This window comes from Salmo trutta, chromosome 28, assembly GCF_901001165.1.
Source record: "Salmo trutta chromosome 28, fSalTru1.1, whole genome shotgun sequence".
In the NCBI taxonomy this organism is placed as follows: Eukaryota; Metazoa; Chordata; class Actinopteri; order Salmoniformes; family Salmonidae; genus Salmo; species Salmo trutta.
The window spans coordinates 26,590,293-26,610,443 of NC_042984.1; the positions used below are offsets into that span (position 1 = coordinate 26,590,293).

Below are 20,151 nucleotides of genomic sequence, written 5' to 3' on the forward strand. Positions count from 1 at the left end.
ATCTGACGAACAAAGGACAATATAGGAGTAAGTTGGAATCATATTACACAGGCTCCGGCACCTGCGAACATGGCAGGGGCTACAGTCCATTACGGTTTACAAAGTAACCCAACCGTGATCTGCCCAACAATGCTTCTCTGCCAGACGAACTCACTGCATTTTTACATGATAACAACAACATCGTGCCGGGTGGGAGTGTCGTCACAGACCCAGAGGACTGGGTGATCTCGCTCTCCGAGGCCGACGTGAAAAGGGTCTTTAATCACGTCAAGGCCGTGGGGCCCGACTGTATAGCAGGGTGCGTTCTCAGAGCATGCGCAGAATAGCTGGCAGGCATATTCACGGTAGTTTTCAACCTCTCATTGTCCTAGTCTGTAATCTCCACATGTTTTAAGATGACCACCATCATTCCTGTCCCCAAGAACATGCCATATTGACTACAGACCTGTAGCATTCACTTCTGTAATCATGAAGTGCTTTGAATGGCTGGTTATGGCACACATTAACTTCACCATCCCAGACACCCCACTGCAATTTGCATACCGCCCCAAAACATCCATAGATGATGCAATCTCAATTGCTCTCCACACTGCCCTCACCCACCTAGATAAGAATACCTATGTGAGAATGCTGTTCATTGACTACAGCTCAGCGTTCAACACTATTGTCCCCTCCAAGCTCGTCACCAAGCTAAGGAGGACTCTGGGTCTGAACACATCCCTCTGCAACTAGATCCTGGACTTTCTGACGTGCCAACCCCAGGTGGTGAGGGTGGCAACATTACCTCCGCCACGCTGACCCTCAACACTGGGGCCCCACAGGGGTGTGTGCTTAGTGCCCTCCTGTACTCCCTGTTCACCCACGACTGTGTGGCCACGCCTGACTCCAACACCATCATCAAGCTGACAGCATGATGACGGTAGGCCTGATCACCGGCAGTCCTACAGGGAGGAGGTCAGAGACCTGGCAGTGTGGTGCCAGAGCAACAACCTCTCCCTCAACGTCAGTAAGACCAAGGAGCTGATCGTGGACTACAGGAAACGAAGGGGCGAGCACGCTCCCATCCACATTAACGAGGCTGCAGTGGAGCAGGTCGAGAACTTCAAGTTCCTCGGTGTCCAAATCCCTAAAGACTTAAAATGGTCCTAACACACATGCACATCGTGAAGAGGGAGCGACAGCACCTCTTCCTCCTCAGGAGGTTGAAAACGTTTGTCATGGGTCCCTCAAATCCTCAACAAGTTATACAGCTGTACCATTGAGATCATTTTGACTGGCTGCATCACTGCCTGGTATGGCAATAGTACCACCCTCGATCGCATGGCGCTACAGATGGTGATGTGGACAGGCCAGTACATCACTGGGGCCAAGCTCCCTGCCATCCAGGACAGCTATATCAGGTGGTGTGGAAGGAAGGCCCGGAAAATCACACACACACTCTGCTCACTCACACATAATATGCACATACATTTATGCACACCCACTCACATACAAGCTGCTGCTACTCTGTTTATCTTATATCCTGTTGTCTAGTCACCTTACCCTTAGGAGGTAGGAAAACATTTTTTTTGTCTCGTCTAGGGGGTCAGAACGGCCCGGACCAGCCATGTGTGTGCGCACCTGGCTGTGTGCACGCGTGTGGAACAAGCACTATAACTCTGTATATGAATTGAACACTAAGGTGGTGTTGGTAGAAGTTGTGACAGAAGCCTTTGTCCTCACTCCAGGTCAGAAATGCACGTATCCTCGGTCAGTCTGCGGTTCGGCCTGATTCTAGAGGCTTACTGCAGGGGCAACATCTATCACATCAAGAGCTTATGGAAACAGGTGAGCACACCTTGAGACTATATACTTGTTAATTCTTAGACATCTGGCAATGATATTTGACAATGTCTTTTGTACAATGGCCAGATTCCTTAGAAATAGCATGTGTAGAGGACTAGGGGAGACTGGGGGCAATTGTAACATGTTTTGTATTTGACTTTATTGCTCAGAGACCACTCGAACTAAGCCACTAATGTTTTTATATGAGAAACGTACATCTGTCTGCTAATCATTCATCCCATTTATAGGTCTGTATATAAGACGGTCTGATCACAATATTGATTTTAATCCGAAAAGTCCGGATGTTACATTTGCCGCCCTGCCAGTGGCAATTGTAACAGTAGGTGGGGTCAAATGTAACACCTAAAAAACCAAACAAAATAAATTCACTTAACTTGTATAAAAATCATGTTTATGAATGATCATATTATAGACCTACTATATGTAACATTTTTGCAAGAAATAGAAGTATTTCTATGTACGTAACCAATATTTACAGTAACAGTGTGCATGGCCATTCGGTACCTCTCAAAACATCTGAAATGTCTGATGGTGTCCAGAATATATCTGTTAACAACTTATTTGGCACTGTACAGGACCCCAAGGCTATTTAAAGTTAGTACTTGTATAGTTAATGTATAATTCATACAACCTTAAAGTAAAAATAATTTGTTTTCATAATGTTGCTGCTTGGCTCAGGATCATTTTAACACTGTGTTACAATTACCCCCAACCCAGCAGCCATGACAAAACCTCATGTGCCTAGCAATAGACAACAATACTGACACATGTCAATCATGCCAATGTTTAGCCAACATATAGTGATGAAAATGTTGCTAGTTTGAGTTTTTGGACATTAATGCTCAGGACAGCATAAGAACAATACAACCGGTGGAAAACAAACTACATTCACACCTAAAAAACTACATTCACCCCTAAAAAACAAACATTTGCTCATGAAATGTGTAAATAGTGAGATATTTTGCTGAAACTTTTCAAGCAGGGCAATTACCTAAATGAGCATGTACTGTGTGAGTTTCATCTCTAGCTTGTTTATGTTTGGAGAAAGTCAAGATGTTACTATTGCCCGCTGTTACAATTGCCCAGTCTCCCCTACTGGGTTTCTTCCCATTTGAAATTACCAACCAGTAGGTGCAACAATTAAACAATACAGTTTTGAGCCCAGAACACAAAGAATGATGTGGTTAGCAGCAATCAATGCATTATAACCAATCACCCCCCCCCAACACACACATAACGCTACTAGTCTCACCTCGGCCTCTGCTGTCTTTGCCCTTACATTTCTTCAGTGTGTGCCCCTCTTTATATCCCAACTCCCGATCTTCTGTATCTCACTGTACTATCCCAAAACGTTATCAGTACTCCCTCCTCCTCTTCTCTCTGTGCAGAACGAGGCTCTGAACAAGATGAAGGCTCTGAATGACTTTGTGAAGTCGGGCTGGCAGAAGACGTCACGCCAGCAGATGACAGACGACATGAAGCTGTGTATCAAACAGGAGGCCTACATGGAGGCCCTCTCATACCTGCTGTCCCCGCTCAATCCCAGCATCAAGCTCTCAGAGATTTGGTGGGTACCTGACACACAGAGATGCAGGCACGCACACACAGACGCAGACAGACACCCAGGAATGCACACACACACGGAAACATCATGCACCTCCGTGTTTTAAGGGCACTGATAGCTACATTCAGCATCTTTTAATTAATTATGTGTTAGAAATGACTATGTTGTGTATTTTATTTTTTTCCTACAAATGGTTAAAATGATATTATATAGGGAGAAGTCTTCTCCCAGTGTCAACAAATTTGCTTGATGTTGCAGTGCGGACAGATGCAAGTTCATGGACTCCAAGATGAAGCCCCTGTGGCTCATGTACAAGAACAAATGGGTGCAGGGGGACGCTGTGGGCATAATCTTCAAGAACGGAGATGGTGAGAAATCCAAATAACACAGGGGATTCCACATGATACATAAACACTTTTTTAGGTTATATTTTTTATTTGCATTTTTTGGGGGGCACTGTAATGGTGACCGGTGGTGTTGGTTCTGTATGTCGCCTTAACTATTGTCATATTATATGTACTGTATGTATGACTGTCCTCTTCGTGGGAGTGTGTTAGTCAACTACTGGACACACATTTAGCACTGTTTAAGTGCTGTTTGGTAGCTTTGTTTGCGCATCTCAAGTGCATCCTTGGTGGTATCCATGGAGATGCAGGATGCAAGCAGTATCCAGATTGAGAGAACCAGGGGCATCGGGACTAATGTCGAGGAGAAGAACCACTACTGGCTTCATGGGCAATTCCATAGAACTGGAGAGCTAAAGAGACTCACCCCGGACCCTCCAGATTATCTCCAAGTTCCGTCAATGTAGCAAGCTAGGTTAATTAGCTGCCTATCTGCTAGCCTTATGTCTGTAGCCTAGGCTATGCACAGCCCGCTGCGCCATACAGAATATCAGATATCTTCCTCATCTAAGATCAGAGACACCGGTCAGCCAACACCATGGAGAGTAGCACTATTTTTAAAGTTTGCTTTTTTATGTTGTGCTATCGTCATCCTGTCAGCCTAGTAGCTAGGTCTACTGTGTGTATCCCCAAACTACTATGTTTATTTCTTTATTTTCTGAACCACTCCAAAAAGAAGATCCCTTCAAGAAATTCAAGTTATTCTGTTCTTCTATACCCTTTTACTACTGTATTTACCTAATTTATGGCCATGCAGTTAAAGATGCAACAAATAAACACTTGTTCATAGATTAATCATTTGCGGTGTTATCCCCCATCAATTTGTGTGTATTGAGTTATGTCGCATTTATATTGGTCCAATGCAAGAATATTAGGTACTGTCACTTTTAAATTAAAGTTATTAACTATTTCTCTTCAGACCGACCTTTTATCGTGCTAATTTTGCGCGCATGCCATCGGGACCATTAATCATACTGGCCTAAATTGTTAGTCTGGCCACCTGGGGAAAATTCTGTGGAGTCTGCATCTGGGATTTTCATCCCATTTCGGTTGGATATAAATGTACCTTTACCCTGACATAACCTCTATCCTTTCAGATCTCCGACAAGACATGCTGACCCTCCAAATGATCCAGCTGATGGAAATCCTTTGGAAGAAAGAGGGACTGGATCTAAGGTATGTGTTAGTAGCAGGGGTTGGAACCAAAATTATTTTCCAATCGTTTCGTTCTGAACAGAACCATTATTTTTTTTTGTTCCGTTTCACTGTTCCGACCAGCAAAATAAAGTTCTCAACTGGTTCCAACCAAAAAAAAGTACTGTTTTTTAATCGTTCCTTTTAAAATCCTTTTTTTATTTATTTATTTATTTTTAACATTTAGCTCGACATTAAATTACTTTGTGGATAGAAAAGCTTGCTATGGAGCGGGAAAGTTGTAGCTCAGTGAGTTATTTACATTTGTGATGGAAAGACAAGCGAGAGAAGAGTGGAAGAGGCAGCTTGGCTTGAAGCACTGGGCAACTTGTGATAACATGCATTATCTAAATTAGGCCCACAGAGTTATACCTACGGAGGAGTGGCTTCTATGTAGGAACTTTTAATGACTTCAGAGTTGGTTTATCATTGAAGCTAGCTAGCTTGTGTGTGCAGAGCGGCACCAGAATTAAAAACACATCTTACCTTTTTGTAGTTAATAAATCCAATGTGAAATGTGATAATTATATTATCCTGAACTAGCATTGAAAAAGTTAATCCATTCTTCTCTAATAAAAAATCTCTCCCTATTTTCTGAATCATGCTTGTAATGTAAGTAGGCTACAGCTATGCTTCGGAGGGTGAGGGGCAGGTAGCCTACACATACACTGGCAAAGATTTTCAGCTGGCAGGCAGACACTGGAAAAAGTTTCTGATTGACAGAGGGGAGGGCTTTGCATTGGTGCTTTTGTTGCGTTTTTTGTGGGACTGGAAAAAAATCCTGTAACGTAAAATAACATTATTAACCGGTGCCCATGCTTTTAAAATAATGGTTCTGTTCCAGAACAGTATAGACCACTATCATTCATGGTTCTGATTCTGTTCCTTGAAAAATTGAATTATTTTTCTGTTTTACGGTTTTGTTTCATGAACTGGTTCCAACCCTGCTTAGCAGTGGAGCTAGTTGTATAACAGAGGTGGGTTCGGTGAACCACACTTACAGGATGAGTAACCTTGCTTGAGACCCATTGAAGACCTGCATTAGCCCCGTAAGCTAATACCTAGGGTTTTGCTTGTGGCACGCAAGAAACCTAGATTGGAATTCAGTAGGTGACGTTGCAGTCAAACGGTCCTACTGGGAACAGGTTCGGGGAAAATTGATATGATGGTTTTCTAACAATGTACTTAGGGCATACTTAGCCTTCCCTGTAGCTCAGTTGGTAGAGCATGGTGTTTACAACACCAGGGTTGTGGGTTCGATTCCCACGGGGGGCCAGCACAGAAAAAAAAAATGTATGATATGTATGAAATGTATGCATTCACTACTGTAAGTCGCTCTGGATAAGAGTGTCTGCTAAATGACTAAAATGTAAATGTAAAAATGCATACAGTTATGCGTTATTACTTGTTATAAGCATATAATAGGCCTTATAATGCTTTATGAATTAACTTTTTCTACTGTCTCTGTAAGGATGATCCCCTACGGCTGCCTCTCCACCGGGAACAAGACAGGCCTCATCGAGGTGGTGAAAAACTCAGACACCATCGCCAACATCCAGCGCAACAACAGCAACAGTGCCGCTACCGCTGCCTTCAACAAAGATGCCCTGCTCAACTGGCTTAAATCCAAGAACCCAGAGTAAGTGTGACAGAGACACTGGTCTAGCAGTCATGTCTTCGGTGACGGCATGGGCTTGTATCCAGCCTACTGCCCTTTGACACAACCTCTCTCTATCTTTTCCGACTGTCATCCACTATCTCTATATGTTCAATATACACTGAGTATACAAAACATTAAGAACACCTGCTCTTTCATGACAGACTGACCAGATGAATCCAGGTGAAAGCTATGATCCCTTATTGATGTCACTTGTTAAATCCACTTTAATCAGTGTAAATTAAGGGGAGGAGACAGGTTAAAGAAGGATTTTTAAGCCTTACTACGATTGAGACATGAATTGTGTGCCATTCAGAGGGTGAATGGGCAAGACAACAGATTTAAGTGCCTTTGAACGGGGTATGGTAGTAGGTGCCAGCCGCACCGGTTTGTGTCAAGAACTGCAAAGCTGCTGGGTTTTTCACACCCAACAGTTTCCCGTGTGTATCAAGAATTTTCCACCACCCAAAGGGTATCCAGCCAACTTGACACAACTGTGGGAAGCATTGGAGTCAACATGGGCCAGCATCCCTGTAGAACGCTTTTGACACCTTGTAGTGTCCATGCCCCGACGATTTGAGGCTTTTCTGAGGGCAAAATATATACACTGAGTATACAAAACATTAAGAACACCTGCTATTTCCATTATATAGACTGACCAGGTGAAAGTGAAGCTTTTAGGGGGGGAGTTTATTAGGAAGGTCTTCCTAATGTTTGGTATAGTTAGTGTAATCTGAAAATATCTTCAACTACACTACCGGTCAAAGGTTTTAGAACACCTACTTATTCAATAATTTTTCTTTATTTGTAATATTTTCTACATTGTAGAATAATAGTGAAGACATCAAAACTATGAAATAACACATATGGAATGTACTAAATAAAAAAGTGTTAATCTATTTTATATTTGAGATTCTTCAAATAGCCATCCTTTGCCTTGATGACAGCTTTGCACACTCTTGGCATTCTCTCAACCAGCTTCATGAGGTAGTCATCTGGAATGCATTTCAATTAACAGGTGTGCCTTCTTAAAAGTTAATTTGTGGAATGTCTTTCCTTCTTAATGCATTTGAGCCAATCAGTTGTGTTGTGACAAGGTAGGGGGGCATACAGAAGATAGCCCTATTTGGTAAAAGACCAAGTCCATATTATGGCAAGAACAGCTCAAATAAGCAAAGAGAAATGACAGTCCATCATTTTTTTAAGACATGGAAGTCAGTCAATATGGATCATTTCAAGAACTTTTAAAGTTTCTTCAAGTGCAGTTGCAAAAACTATCAAGTGCTATGATGAAACTGGCTCTCATGAGGACCGCCACAGGAATGGAAGACCCAGAGTTACCTATGTTGCAGAGGATAATTTCATTACAGTTAACAGCCTCAGAAATTGCAGCCCAAATAAATGCTTCATAGAGTTCAAGTAACAGACACATAACAATATCAACTGTTCAGAGGAGACTGTGTGAATTAGGCTTTCATGGTCCAATTGCTGCAAAGAAACCACTACTAAAGGACACCAATAAGAAGAAGAGACTTGCTTGGGCGAAGAAACACGAGCGGTTGAAAATTGTCCTTTGGTCTAGAGTCCAAATTTGAGATTTTTTGTTCCAACCGCCGGGTCTTTGTGAGACGCGGTGTGGGTGAACGGATGATCTCCGCATGGGTATTTCCCACCGTAAAGCATGGAGGAGGAGGTGTTATGGTGTGGGGGTTGCATTACTGGTGACACTGTCTGTGATTTATTTAAAACTCAAGGCACACTTAACAAGCATGGCTACCACAGCATTCTGCAACGATACGCCGTTCCATCTGGTTTGGGCTTAGTGGGACTATCATTGACCCAACACACCTCCAGGCTGTGTAAGGGCTAATTAACCAAGAAGGATGGTGATGGAGTGCTGCATCAGATGACCTGGCCTCCACAAACCCCCGACCTCAACCAAATTTGGATGGTTTGGGATGAGTTGGACCATAGAGTGAAGGAAAAGCAGCCAACAAGTGCTCAGCCTATGTGGGAACTCTTTCAAGACTGATGGAAAAGCATTCCAGGTGAAGCTAGTTGAGAGAATGCCTTGATGACAGCTTTGCACACTCTTGGCAAAGGGTGGCTATTTGAAGAATCTCAAATATAAAATATATTTAGATTTGTTTAACACTTTTTTGGTTCCATATGTGTTATTTCATAGTTTCATTATTCTACAATGTAGAAAATAGTCAAAGTAAAGAAAAACCCTTGAATGATTAGGTGTTCTAAAACATTTTACCGGTAGTGTATATCTTAGAAAAAATGAATTACAGATAGGGTAGCTCTCAAACATACTAAACTGGACCTATGATTTGACCTTAGAGGTGAATTGCACCAGCTCTGAGTTTATTAGCTGTTTAAACATATAAATCCAAGACAATCATACTGGCTAGTTGTGAGAGCGTTTTTGCAGTTGCCTTTGATGCTGACTGGCGGGATTTCAATCCTAATCTCTCATGGACAGATGGACGTAACACCGGATAGTATGGTAGCGTCTGTCAACAGACTGTGGGAGGCGACGACTAACAAGGAACTTTTTTTACAGTGCGCAGATGTTTGTCACTTATCATTTAGACAAATCACGATTTTGCAGGTGTATTCAGGTGTATTTGTCTTTTGAATTTCGGAAGGGAAGGGGACATTTGGCCCAATTTGTTGGCTCACAGTTTCCATTTAGTGGGGTGGAGTCTCATTAGTGTCTTTTCTCATACATTTCCCCCAAGAAGCTAATCGATGGAATTACGCTGGCTAGCGGAGTAGAACACCTGGTTAGGAGAGGTGCTGGCTAGCGGAGTAGAACACCTGGTTAGGAGAGGTGCTGGCTAGCGGAGTAGAACACCTGGTTAGGAGAGGTGCTGGCTAGCGGAGTAGAACACCTGGTTAGGAGAGGTGCTGGCTAGCGGAGTAGAACACCTGTTTAGGAGAGGTGCTGGCTAGCGGAGTAGAACACCTGGTTAGGAGAGGTGCTGGCTAGCGGAGTAGAACACCTGGTTAGGAGAGGTGCTGGCTAGCGGAGTAGAACACCTGGTTAGGAGAGGTGCTGGCTAGCGGAGTAGAACACCTGGTTAGGAGAGGTGCTGGCTAGCGGAGTAGAACACCTGTTTAGGTGAGGTGCTGGCTAGCGGAGTGGAACACCTGTTTAGGTGAGGTGCTGGCTAGCGGAGTAGAACACCTGTTTAGGAGAGGTGCTGGCTAGCGGAGTAGAACACCTGTTTAGGAGAGGTGCTGGCTAGCAGAGTGGAACACCTGTTTAGGAGAGGTGCTGGCTAGCGGAGTGGAACACCTGTTTAGGAGAGGTGCTGGCTAGCGGAGTGGAACACCTGTTTAGGAGAGGTACTGGCTAGAGGAGTAGAACACTTGAAAAAGAAAAGAAGAGCCCCACACTCTAGGAGCTCAGATGCAATAATTGAATAACCTAATAACCAATGTTTCGACAGACAAGCTAAACCTTTAAATAATGTAGAAACTATTGGCGTCATATAAGTAATGTTGGGTGGGTGCAGAGCAAGGGCTGGAAAAACAGCTCCATATCACACAGAAGCTGCAAAGTGTTAAAGCCTCTTGGTTAGAATGGAGTGGGGAATAGCTGTAATAGTTTAACATAGTGAACCCAATAGACGTCTAGACAGGACCGTGTTGTAACATGGCTGGCAATCATCTGTCACCCTCCGAAAATTCTCTGCAAATATTTAATAGAGCTGTGAGAAAAACCTGCCTCACGCCTCACCTATATTGAGAGAGAGAGGGGGAAATGTGACTTGGGAATGTGAGAGAAAGGTAAAGAGATATAACATTCAATGGAGGAAGGGATAAAAGAAAGTGTGGAGAAAGCAAACTGATCCCATGTGGTCTCTCCTCTCTCTCTCATCTATTTTGTCAGCAGGGATAAACTTGACCAGGCCATTGAGGAGTTCACACTATCATGTGCTGGTTACTGTGTAGCCACTTACGTGTTGGGTATCGGAGATCGCCACAACGACAATATCATGATCAAGGAGACTGGGCAGGTGAGATGCACAGGATTTCCTTTTTTTTTTGTGTAGAATCTTGATAATTTGTATAAGTCTGGTTAGAGTGGGTATTCCTAGTAGGAATAGAACTCATTGTTTATACCTAAGAAACAAAAATGTTTAGTTTTTTTTATCTTACACAATGAATCATTCATAAAGTAAACCGATAAACACTTATTCTTAGACAGACAATGGAAATGCCAGTAAGTCAAAATAATCACATTTGGCCTCTCAAAAACTATGATACTGACTCTACTACATGTGATAGGTGGATGGATCGATAGATGACCAAAAGTATGTGGACACCTGCTCGTCAAACATCTCATTCCAAAATCATGGGCATTAATATGGAGTTGGTCCCCGCTTTACTGCTATAACAGCCTCCAACTCTTCTTGAAAGGCTTTCCACTACATGTTGGAACATCGCTGCAGGGACTTGCTTCCATTCAGCCACGGGCTTTAGTGAGGTTGGGCACTAATGTTGGCCAATTAGGCCTGGCTCGCAGTCGGACTTCCAATTCGTCCCAAAGGTGTTCGATGGGGTTGAGGTCCGGGGCTCTGTGCAGGCCAGTCAAGTTGTTAAACACTGATCTCGAAAAAACATTTCTGTATGGACCTCGATTTGTGTACAGGGGCATTGCCATGCTGAAACATGAAAGGGCCATCCCCAAACTGTTGCCACAAAGTTGGAAGCACAGAGTCGTCTATAATGTCATTGTATGCTGTAGCATTAGGATTGCATTCGGGCAGGTAGCGTTCTCCTGGCATCCGCTAAACCCAGATTCGTCCGTCGGACTGCCAGATGGTGAAGCGCGTGATTCATCACTCCAGAGAACCTGTTTCCACTGCTCCAAAGTCCAATGGTGGCAAGCTTTACACCACTCCAGCCGACACCTGGCATTGCGGGTGGTGATCTTAGGGTTGTGTGTGGCTCCTCGGCCATGGAGACCCATTTCATGAAGCTCCTGACGAACAGTTCTTGTGCTGACGTTGCTTCCAGAGAAAGTTTGGAACTCTGTAGTGAGTGTTGCAAACGAAGACAGACGATTTTTACGTGCTAAGCGCTTCAGCACTCGGCGGTCCCGTTCTGTGAGCTTGTGTAGCCTACCACTTTGAGGCTGAGCCGTTGTTGCTCCTATACGTTTATACTTCACAATAACAGCATTTACAGTTGACCAGGGCAGCCCTAGCAGGGCAGACATTTGACGAACAGACTTGTTGGAATGGTGGCATGCTATAACGGTGCCACGTTGAAAGTCACAGTAAGGCCATTCTACTGCCAATGTTTGTCTATGGAGATTGCATGGCTGTATGCTTGATTTTATACACCTGTCTGCAACGGGTGTGGCTGAAATAGCCAGATCCACTCATTTGAAGGGGTGTCCACATACTTTTGGATGGATAGATACATATGCGTAGTAGTTAGTTCTACCACAAAGTGACACATCTTACAACACACAGCAATGCTAATTGTCATTGAAAACACAACACTTGGCAACAGCAGTGACTATGGTCTTGGATCAATGACAGACTCTCTTAGTAACTTTGAAAAAGGAATCAATCACGAGGCAGACATGCCAGAACGTCGTCATTCAAAACCAGTGGTGGAAAAAGTACTCAAATGTCAATCTTGAGTAAAAATAAAGATACCTTAACAGAAAATGACTCAAGTGAAAGTTACCCAGTAAAATACTACTTCAGTAAAAGTCCCAAGGTATCTGGTTTTAAATGTACTTAAGTACAGTGGTAGAAAAAGTACTCAATCGTCATACTTGCGTAAAAGTAAATGCTATACATGAGATTCCTTATATTAAGCAAACCAGACGGCACGATTATCTTATTATTTAAAAAAATGGACAGACAGGCACACTCCAACACTCAGACATAATTTACAAACACAGTAGTGTTTGTGGCAGTAGGGATGACAAAATGTTATATTGATAGATGCCCTAATTCTGTCCTGGTTGAGCATTATAAATGTAATAAGTACTTTTAGGTGTCAGGGAAAATGTATGGAGTAAAAGGTACATTATTTTAAGGAATATAGTGGAGTAAAAGTTGTCTAAAATATAAATAATAAAGTACAGATACCCCCAAAAACTACTTAAGTAGTACTTACAGTTGAAGTCGGAAGTTTACACACACCTTAGCCAAATACATTTAAACTCAGTTTTTCCCAATTCCTGACATTTAATCCTAGTAACAATTCCCTGTTTTAGGTCAGTTACGATCACCACTTTATTTTAAGAATGTGAAATGTCAGTATAATAGTAAAGAGAATGATTTATTTCAGCTTTTATTTCATCACATTCCCAGTGGGTCAGAAGTTTACATACACTCAATTAGTATTTGGTAGCATTGCCTTTTAAATTGTTCAACTTGGGTCAAACGTTTTGGGTAGCCTTCCACAAGCTTCCCACAATAAGTTGGGTGAATTTTGGCCCATTCCTCCTGACAGAGCTGGTGTAACTGAGTCAGGTTTGTAGGCCTCCTTGCTCTCACACACTTTTTCAGTTCTGCCCACAAATTTTCTACAGGATTGAGGTCAGGGCTTTGTGATGGCCACTCCAATACCTTGACTTCGTTGTCCTTAAGCCATTTTGCCACAACTTTGGAAGTATGCTTGGGGTCATTGTCCATTTGGAAGACCCATTTGCGATCAAGCTTTAACTTCCTGACTAATGTCTTGAGATGTTGCATCAATATATCCACATCATTTTCTTTCCTCATGATGCCATCTATTTTGTGAAGTGCACCAGTCCCTCCTGCAGCAAAGCACCCCCACAAGATGATGCTGCGACCTCCGTGCTGGTGTTCTTCGGCTTACAAGACTCCCCTTTTTTCCTCCAAACATAACGATGGTCATTATGGCCAAACAGTTCTATTTTTGTTTCATCAGACCATTTCTCCCAAAAAGTATGATCTTTGTCCCCATGTGCAGTTGCAAATCGTAGTCTGGCTTTTTTATGGCGGTTTTGGAGCAGTGACTTCTTCCTTGCTGAGTGGCCTTTCAGGTTATGTCGATATAGGACTCGTTTTACTGTGGATATGGATACTTTTGTACCCGTTTCCTCCAGCATCTTCACAAGGTTCATTGCTGTTGTTCTGGGATTGATTTGCACCTTTCGCATTAAAGTACGTTCATCTGTAGGTGACAGAACGCGTCTCCTTCCTGAGCGGTATGACGGCTGCGTGGTCCCATGGTGTTTATACTTGCGTACTATTGTTTGTACAGATGAATGTGGTACCTTCAGGCGTTTAGAAATATCTCCCAAGGATGAACCAGACGTGGAGGTCTACAATTTTTTTTCTGAGGTCTTGGCTGATTTCTTTTGATTTTCCCATGATGTCAAGCAAATAGGCACTGAGTTTGAAGGTAGGCCTTGAAATACATCCACAGGTACACCTCCAATTGACTCAAATTATGTCAATTAGCCTATCAGAAGCTTCTAAAGCCATGACATAATTTTCTGGAATTTTCCAAGCTGTTTAAAGGCACAGTCAACTTAGTGTATGTAAACTTCTGACCCACTGGAATTGTGATACAGTGAATTATAAGTGAAATAATCTGTATGTAAACAATTGTTGAAAAAATGACTTGTAGATGTCCTAACCGACTTGCCAAAACTATAGTTTGTTAACAAGAAATTTGTGGAGTGGTTGAAAAAAAAGTTTGAATGAGTCCAACCTAAGTGTATGTAAACTTCCGACTTCAACTGTAAGTACTTCACACCACTGTTAAAAACAAAGTTTGAAGGCAAAACCTTTGCAGTGGTTTTAATGAAGACAGATGATGCAAACTAGCCACTTAATAAGAATTTATATAATTCATCATAATCTATAAAGCATTTAAAAAATCAAATCAAATGTTATTTGTGACATGCACCAAAGACAACAGGTATTTGTTAAATGCTTACTTACAAGCACTTAACCAACAATGCAGTTCAAGAAATAGAGTAAAGAAAATATTTACTAAATAAGCTAAAGTAAAAAATAAAATCAAAATTAACACAATAAAATAACAATACCGAGGCTATATATACTGGTACTGAGTCAATGTGCGTGGGTACAGGTTAGTCGAGGTAATTTGTACATGTAGTTAGGGAAAGTGACAATGCATAGATAATAAACAGCAAGTAGCATCAGTGTAAAATGAAAGGGGGGAGTCAATGTAAATAGTCCAGGTGGCCATTTTGTTAATTGTTCAGCAGCCTTATAGTTTGGGGGTAGAAGCTGTTAAGGAGCCTAGACTTGGCGCTGCGGTCCCGCTTGCCGTGCGGTAACAGAGAGAACAATCTATGACTTGGGTGACTGGAGTCTGACAATTCCTCTGACACCGCCTAGTATATAGGTCCTGGATGGCAGGAAGTTTGGCCCCAGTGATGTACTGGGCCGTACGCACTACCCTCTGTAGCACCTTACGTTTGGATGCTGAGCAGTTGCCATACCAGGCGGTGATGCAACCGATCAGGATGCTTTCGATGGTGCAGCTGTAGAACTTTTTGAGGATCTGGGGACCGATGCTTAGGGCTGTTGCTGTGACCACATTACCGACACACCAGCGGTCATGAGTCACGAAGGCAGTCAAATTCCACATGATCATTTAGTCATGGTAATTAGGCTTCTCCAAACTCTAATGCTGCTGCTGGTCATTAGTACCCTACCAAACTTGCTTAACTGCCTGTTACTCTGCACTCAATTGTCCCTCTAATCACGCTGACATCAATGCAAATGTATTTGAAAATCTAATCAAATACTTCATGAGAGTCCATTGCGCAACATTTCTATAGGCTATGCAATTGCGGGAGAAAACAGAGTGATGGCCGCTAATAAAAAGACGAGGATCCCATCAGCTTTCTATAGGCTAGGCCTACTATATTTATTTCTCAACTTTCCTAATACTAAGCACATTGCTTATATTTACAACAGGAGTATAGCCTACCTGGCTGGCATGAAAATAAACTACGGGGAAAATCGTCCTCCATTCGCTACTTAAGTGCATAGATGACATGTATTTTTTTCGCTGCCCCTGTTTCGATACAGGTGCATGATAATGGTCCATTCTAAATCAAAACAAATTTCACACATATATTATTTAGTATATGTGAAGACAAGATGAAATCAAGAATAGTCTGATAGGTGACAATATTAGCCTATCAATTGTGAATTATATATTATCACTTGTGAATGATGCCCAGCATAAGAAACAATGTATTTATTTATTTTTTTACTTTTTGTAATCATTGTCGCACACCTCATGTGGCCTAGCCCATAGGCCTATATGTTTTAATGAGGTTTGTATCACAACTAAATGGCCACAACTTCTTAAAATTAAGCATATGAATCGGTTTTACAAGCCTAACTGGTATAGATAAACAGCGCTGAGTTTCAAGTTTGGGGAAGATCATTTTCACCATAAAAATGCACCTTTATAATATTAGCATTACATGTATAATTGCATTTGCAGTGACTTTTGATAATGGTGTTTTCCGCTAATGCAACATTTGCGCTTATAGCTGACTACCATGTGCGCATTGCTGCTCTTGTAATTTTAAGATATAGTCTAATAGTTTATCAATATTTTGAGCTAAACGTTCTGATCTGTTGCGTCAGCCACATTGCATAAAAAAGTTTTTTGGATGCTAGTGGTTGAATTAATTTGGGATCTATCGCATCCCACAACTGTCCCAGACTGTTTGGAATATTTATTTATTGCACAGAATAGAAAAGTTTGATTTTTGTGCTATGGGGATAGTAGATTGCTAGTGCTTTTGCTGTTCGTTAGGGCCTACTCATCTTGTTGGCTGACGAAAAGTAAATGTGGACAGTTCTTTCAATTTCTCTATGCACCTCAGAATTGAATAAGCACGTGCGTAGTTGCAACCCCAATGTGTCTCTTCACTTGTAGCCTGTGAGAAAGATCTGATCACATGATGGAGTACGCAGCACTCAGGGAGAAGGGCACAACGGTCACTGGCCGCAAAAGGCATCGATTTTTTTTTAAGGTGCATTACGGCCACACAAAGGGGATGCTGCCGTGAAATTCTAGGCATTATCAAGTCCTTGTCAAATTGTGAATGAATGACTGATGTAGTGTCTATAGACTGCACAAAAAAACAGAGCAGAGTTCATGCCATTAAAGCGACTTTTTTCTATTCATCATTAATCGCATCATGCAGCCATACAATGTATTAAAAATCAAAACATACAGTACCAGTCAAAAGTTTGGACACACCTACTCATTCCAGGGTTTTTCTTTATTTTTATTATTTTTTACGTTGTAGAAAAGATGTCAAAACAATGAAATAACATATATGGAATCATGTAGTAACCAAAAAAGTGTTGAACAAATCTAAATATATTTTATATTTTAAATTCTTCAAAGTAGCCACCCTTTGCCTTGATGACAGCTTTGCACACTCTTGGCATTCTCTCAACCAACTTTACCTGGAATGCCTTTCCAACAGTCTTGAAGGAGTTTCCAGATATGCTGAGCACTTGTTGGCTGCTTTTCCTTCACTCTGTGGTCCAACTCATCCCAAACCATCTCACTGGTACTTCCTGCTTTCGTTTTTTCTTGTAAGCAGGAATCAGGATAGAATTATGGTCAGATTTGCCAAATGGAGGGCAAGGGAGAGCTTTGTATGTGTCTCTGTGTGTGGAGTAAAGGTGGTCTAGAGTTTGTTTTCCTCTGGTTGCACATGCTGGTAGAAATGAGGTAAAACGGATTTAAGTTTGCTTGCATTAAAGTCCCTGACTACTAGGAGTGCTCGCTTCTGGATGAGCATTTTATTGTTTTCTTATGGCCTTATACAGCTCGTTGAGTGCAGTCTTAGTGCCAACATCCGTTTGTGGTGGTAAATAGACGGCTATAAAAAATATGGTAGATAGTGTGGTCTACCTCAGGCGAGCAATACCTCGAGACCTCCTTAATATTAGAAATCGCGCACCAAATGTTATTGACAAATAGACACACGTACCTGTTCTGTCAATGCACGGACAACCCAGCCAACTGAATATTATCTGCGTCGTCGTTCAGCCACGACTCGGTGAAACAAGATATTACATTCTTTAATGTCCCGTTGGTAGGATAGTCTCAAGCGGAGATCTTCCAGTTTATTCTACATTTAATGGGTTGCTCATAAGTTATTATGCTTGTGTTACCAACATATTTAATCTGATCCATTTTTAAGACCTCATTTGCCTGCAGCTACAATGGGAATCTCGAATAATGATGTTTCATAATAATGTTTGGATGGTGTGGAAAACTTCTGTTAATCTCCTGCTTGACTTCCCTCTTTTTTTCCTCTTTTAGCTGTTCCACATTGACTTTGGGCACTTTCTGGGAAACTTCAAGAGCAAATTTGGGATCAACAGGGAACGTGTGCCTTTTATTCTGACGTATGACTTTGTCCACGTCATCCAACAAGGGAGGACCAACAACAGTGAGAAGTTTGAACGGTAAAACATGAAATCAATCCATCTCCTATCGTGTGTTCAATTCCCGCTGTGGCCAACCATACGAAAAATGTATGCACGCATGACTGTCAGGCTCTTTGGATAAAACCGTCTGCTAAATGGCATATATTATGTTATATAGTATTATATCGTATTGTATTTATATTGTATTATATATTGTTCATATCCAACACTGTATTGTCTCTGTTAATATAGAGTTGTGCCAAGATAAAAAATAAAAGAGAAAGAAATATAATGATGTTTTACGAATCTGTCACCGTAGTCATATAATTCCATTCGTTTTGTTTTTACTCCAAATCAGAGACTATAGGGGGCACATCCAGTCATCTTAATGTATTTGTCAATCTCATATTGTTGGTGATTTGTTAGCACCCAACTGTGAATACTTTTACTTATACGTACTTATATAACCATGCATACTTATTTTACGGTGATCCTGAAGCTCCATGATAATGGATTGGTACCTTTCGTATTGTGCCACCAACAGGTTCAGAGAGTGCTGTGAGCAGGCCTATAAGATCTTGTGTCGCAATGGGACTCTGTTTGTTAACCTGTTTGCCATGATGAAAGCAGCCGGACTGCCTGAGCTGAGCTCCTTCAAGGACATCCAGTACCTAAAGGTGAGAGGAGCGCCTCCTTTTATTGCCGGATATGTTGAACGGAGCATTATGCATACTGTAGTACATCACTCCTACACACACAATGATTTATGTTATTTTACACTTGTTAGTTCCTCTCGTTTTAGCCACAGTAGTCAGATAACGTCTATGCAAGGTCCTACACCTGAGATCAGTGTCCTTTTCAAAATATGGTTATGATTTGGTGATGGTTACAAGGATACGTCTGCAGCTACTAATGATGGTGATGATGTCGATGACTAGTGCGATTGATGATAATGTTGATGTTGGTTGCAAGGACCTCAATGATAGTGATTGTTTAGGGTGGTGGTGGCAGGGACCTTGCTAACAATGATGATGATAATCTAATGATCATGAAATTAATATTGATGATGATTACCAATATAGTAATGTGAGTTGTTTTTAATGGTAAAGGCACATCCATCATCCTTCTGATATTGTTGTTCTTGTCTCACCCTTTTCTAAGGACTCATTGGCTTTGGGGAAATCGGAGGAAGAAGCGCTGAAGAATTTCAAAGTGAAGTTTAACGAAGCTCTGAGAGAGAGCTGGAAGACCAAGGTGAACTGGATGATGCACTCCCTAGCCAAAGATAGCAGACTTTGAATAAAAGCCACTGTCCGGAGAAGCGTTCTGAACCTTAATACCCCTGATTTGTCGATCTGATCAGGGTTTTCAGCTGATGGAGCCAAATGGAATGAAAATGCACTGAAGTCTTTGTCGTAAAATAAGAGCATTTGGCAATGTTTTACAGATGTTTACACCTGACTGGCAGTCATGCTTATGGTTTATGAACTGATGCAAAACTGCAAGTACTTGTTGACAGTCACATTTCATCGGGAGTAATTGCCATTGTTACTGTATCGTACAGACAGTACAGCGTTGAAAATCATTTGCACGTGGGCACGCCCCGTGTCAACCAGACCTATCACCACATGAACAGCGCCCTGAAAGTGACGATCTCAAACCAAATTGGGAGCAAACAACGTAATAATGCCTAATGAAACAATGTATCAACATATTGTCAGGAGAGTAGTAAGAGAGAGGAGTTAAATTATATGTGAAATACTGTAATAGGAGATTGAGTAATGATGATGCCATTGATTAAATGACTTGATAAGTTGTTTGCAGTGAAAATACTTAAATGACCAGGCCAGAGAGAGGTACGTAGGACCTCAAGTGTTTCATGCGGTTTACATTCATTCTATGATTTATTTTTTTATTTTTTTACTTTTGAATGTTATTATTTTCATTTGAAATATATCCTCTGCTGTACAGTGAGCTCCAAAAGTATTGATACAGTGACACGTTGTTTTGCTGTTTTGGCTCTGTACTCCA

The 20,151-nt window shown here is 41.7% G+C and overlaps 1 protein-coding gene across 3 annotated transcripts in view; it reads left to right on the forward strand.

Annotated features, from left to right (window-relative positions):
- pik3cd (phosphatidylinositol-4,5-bisphosphate 3-kinase, catalytic subunit delta) overlaps positions 1 to 19,936 on the forward strand; it is a 41,498-nt gene extending 21,562 nt beyond the window's left edge. For 2 of the 3 annotated variants that reach the window (XM_029719392.1, XM_029719395.1), the window contains exons 14-22: positions 1,728 to 1,827; positions 3,234 to 3,412; positions 3,668 to 3,777; positions 4,911 to 4,989; positions 6,479 to 6,646; positions 10,569 to 10,695; positions 18,014 to 18,159; positions 18,665 to 18,797; positions 19,282 to 19,936. In XM_029719392.1, coding sequence (XP_029575252.1) covers positions 1,728 to 1,827; positions 3,234 to 3,412; positions 3,668 to 3,777; positions 4,911 to 4,989; positions 6,479 to 6,646; positions 10,569 to 10,695; positions 18,014 to 18,159; positions 18,665 to 18,797; positions 19,282 to 19,419 — 1,180 coding nt within the window. In that variant the 3' untranslated portion in view covers positions 19,420 to 19,936. The remainder of the gene's footprint in view (positions 1 to 1,727; positions 1,828 to 3,233; positions 3,413 to 3,667; positions 3,778 to 4,910; positions 4,990 to 6,478; positions 6,647 to 10,568; positions 10,696 to 18,013; positions 18,160 to 18,664; positions 18,798 to 19,281) is intronic. The other variant, XM_029719394.1, reaches the window with a different exon arrangement.
- The last annotated feature ends 215 nt before the right edge of the window (positions 19,937 to 20,151 follow it).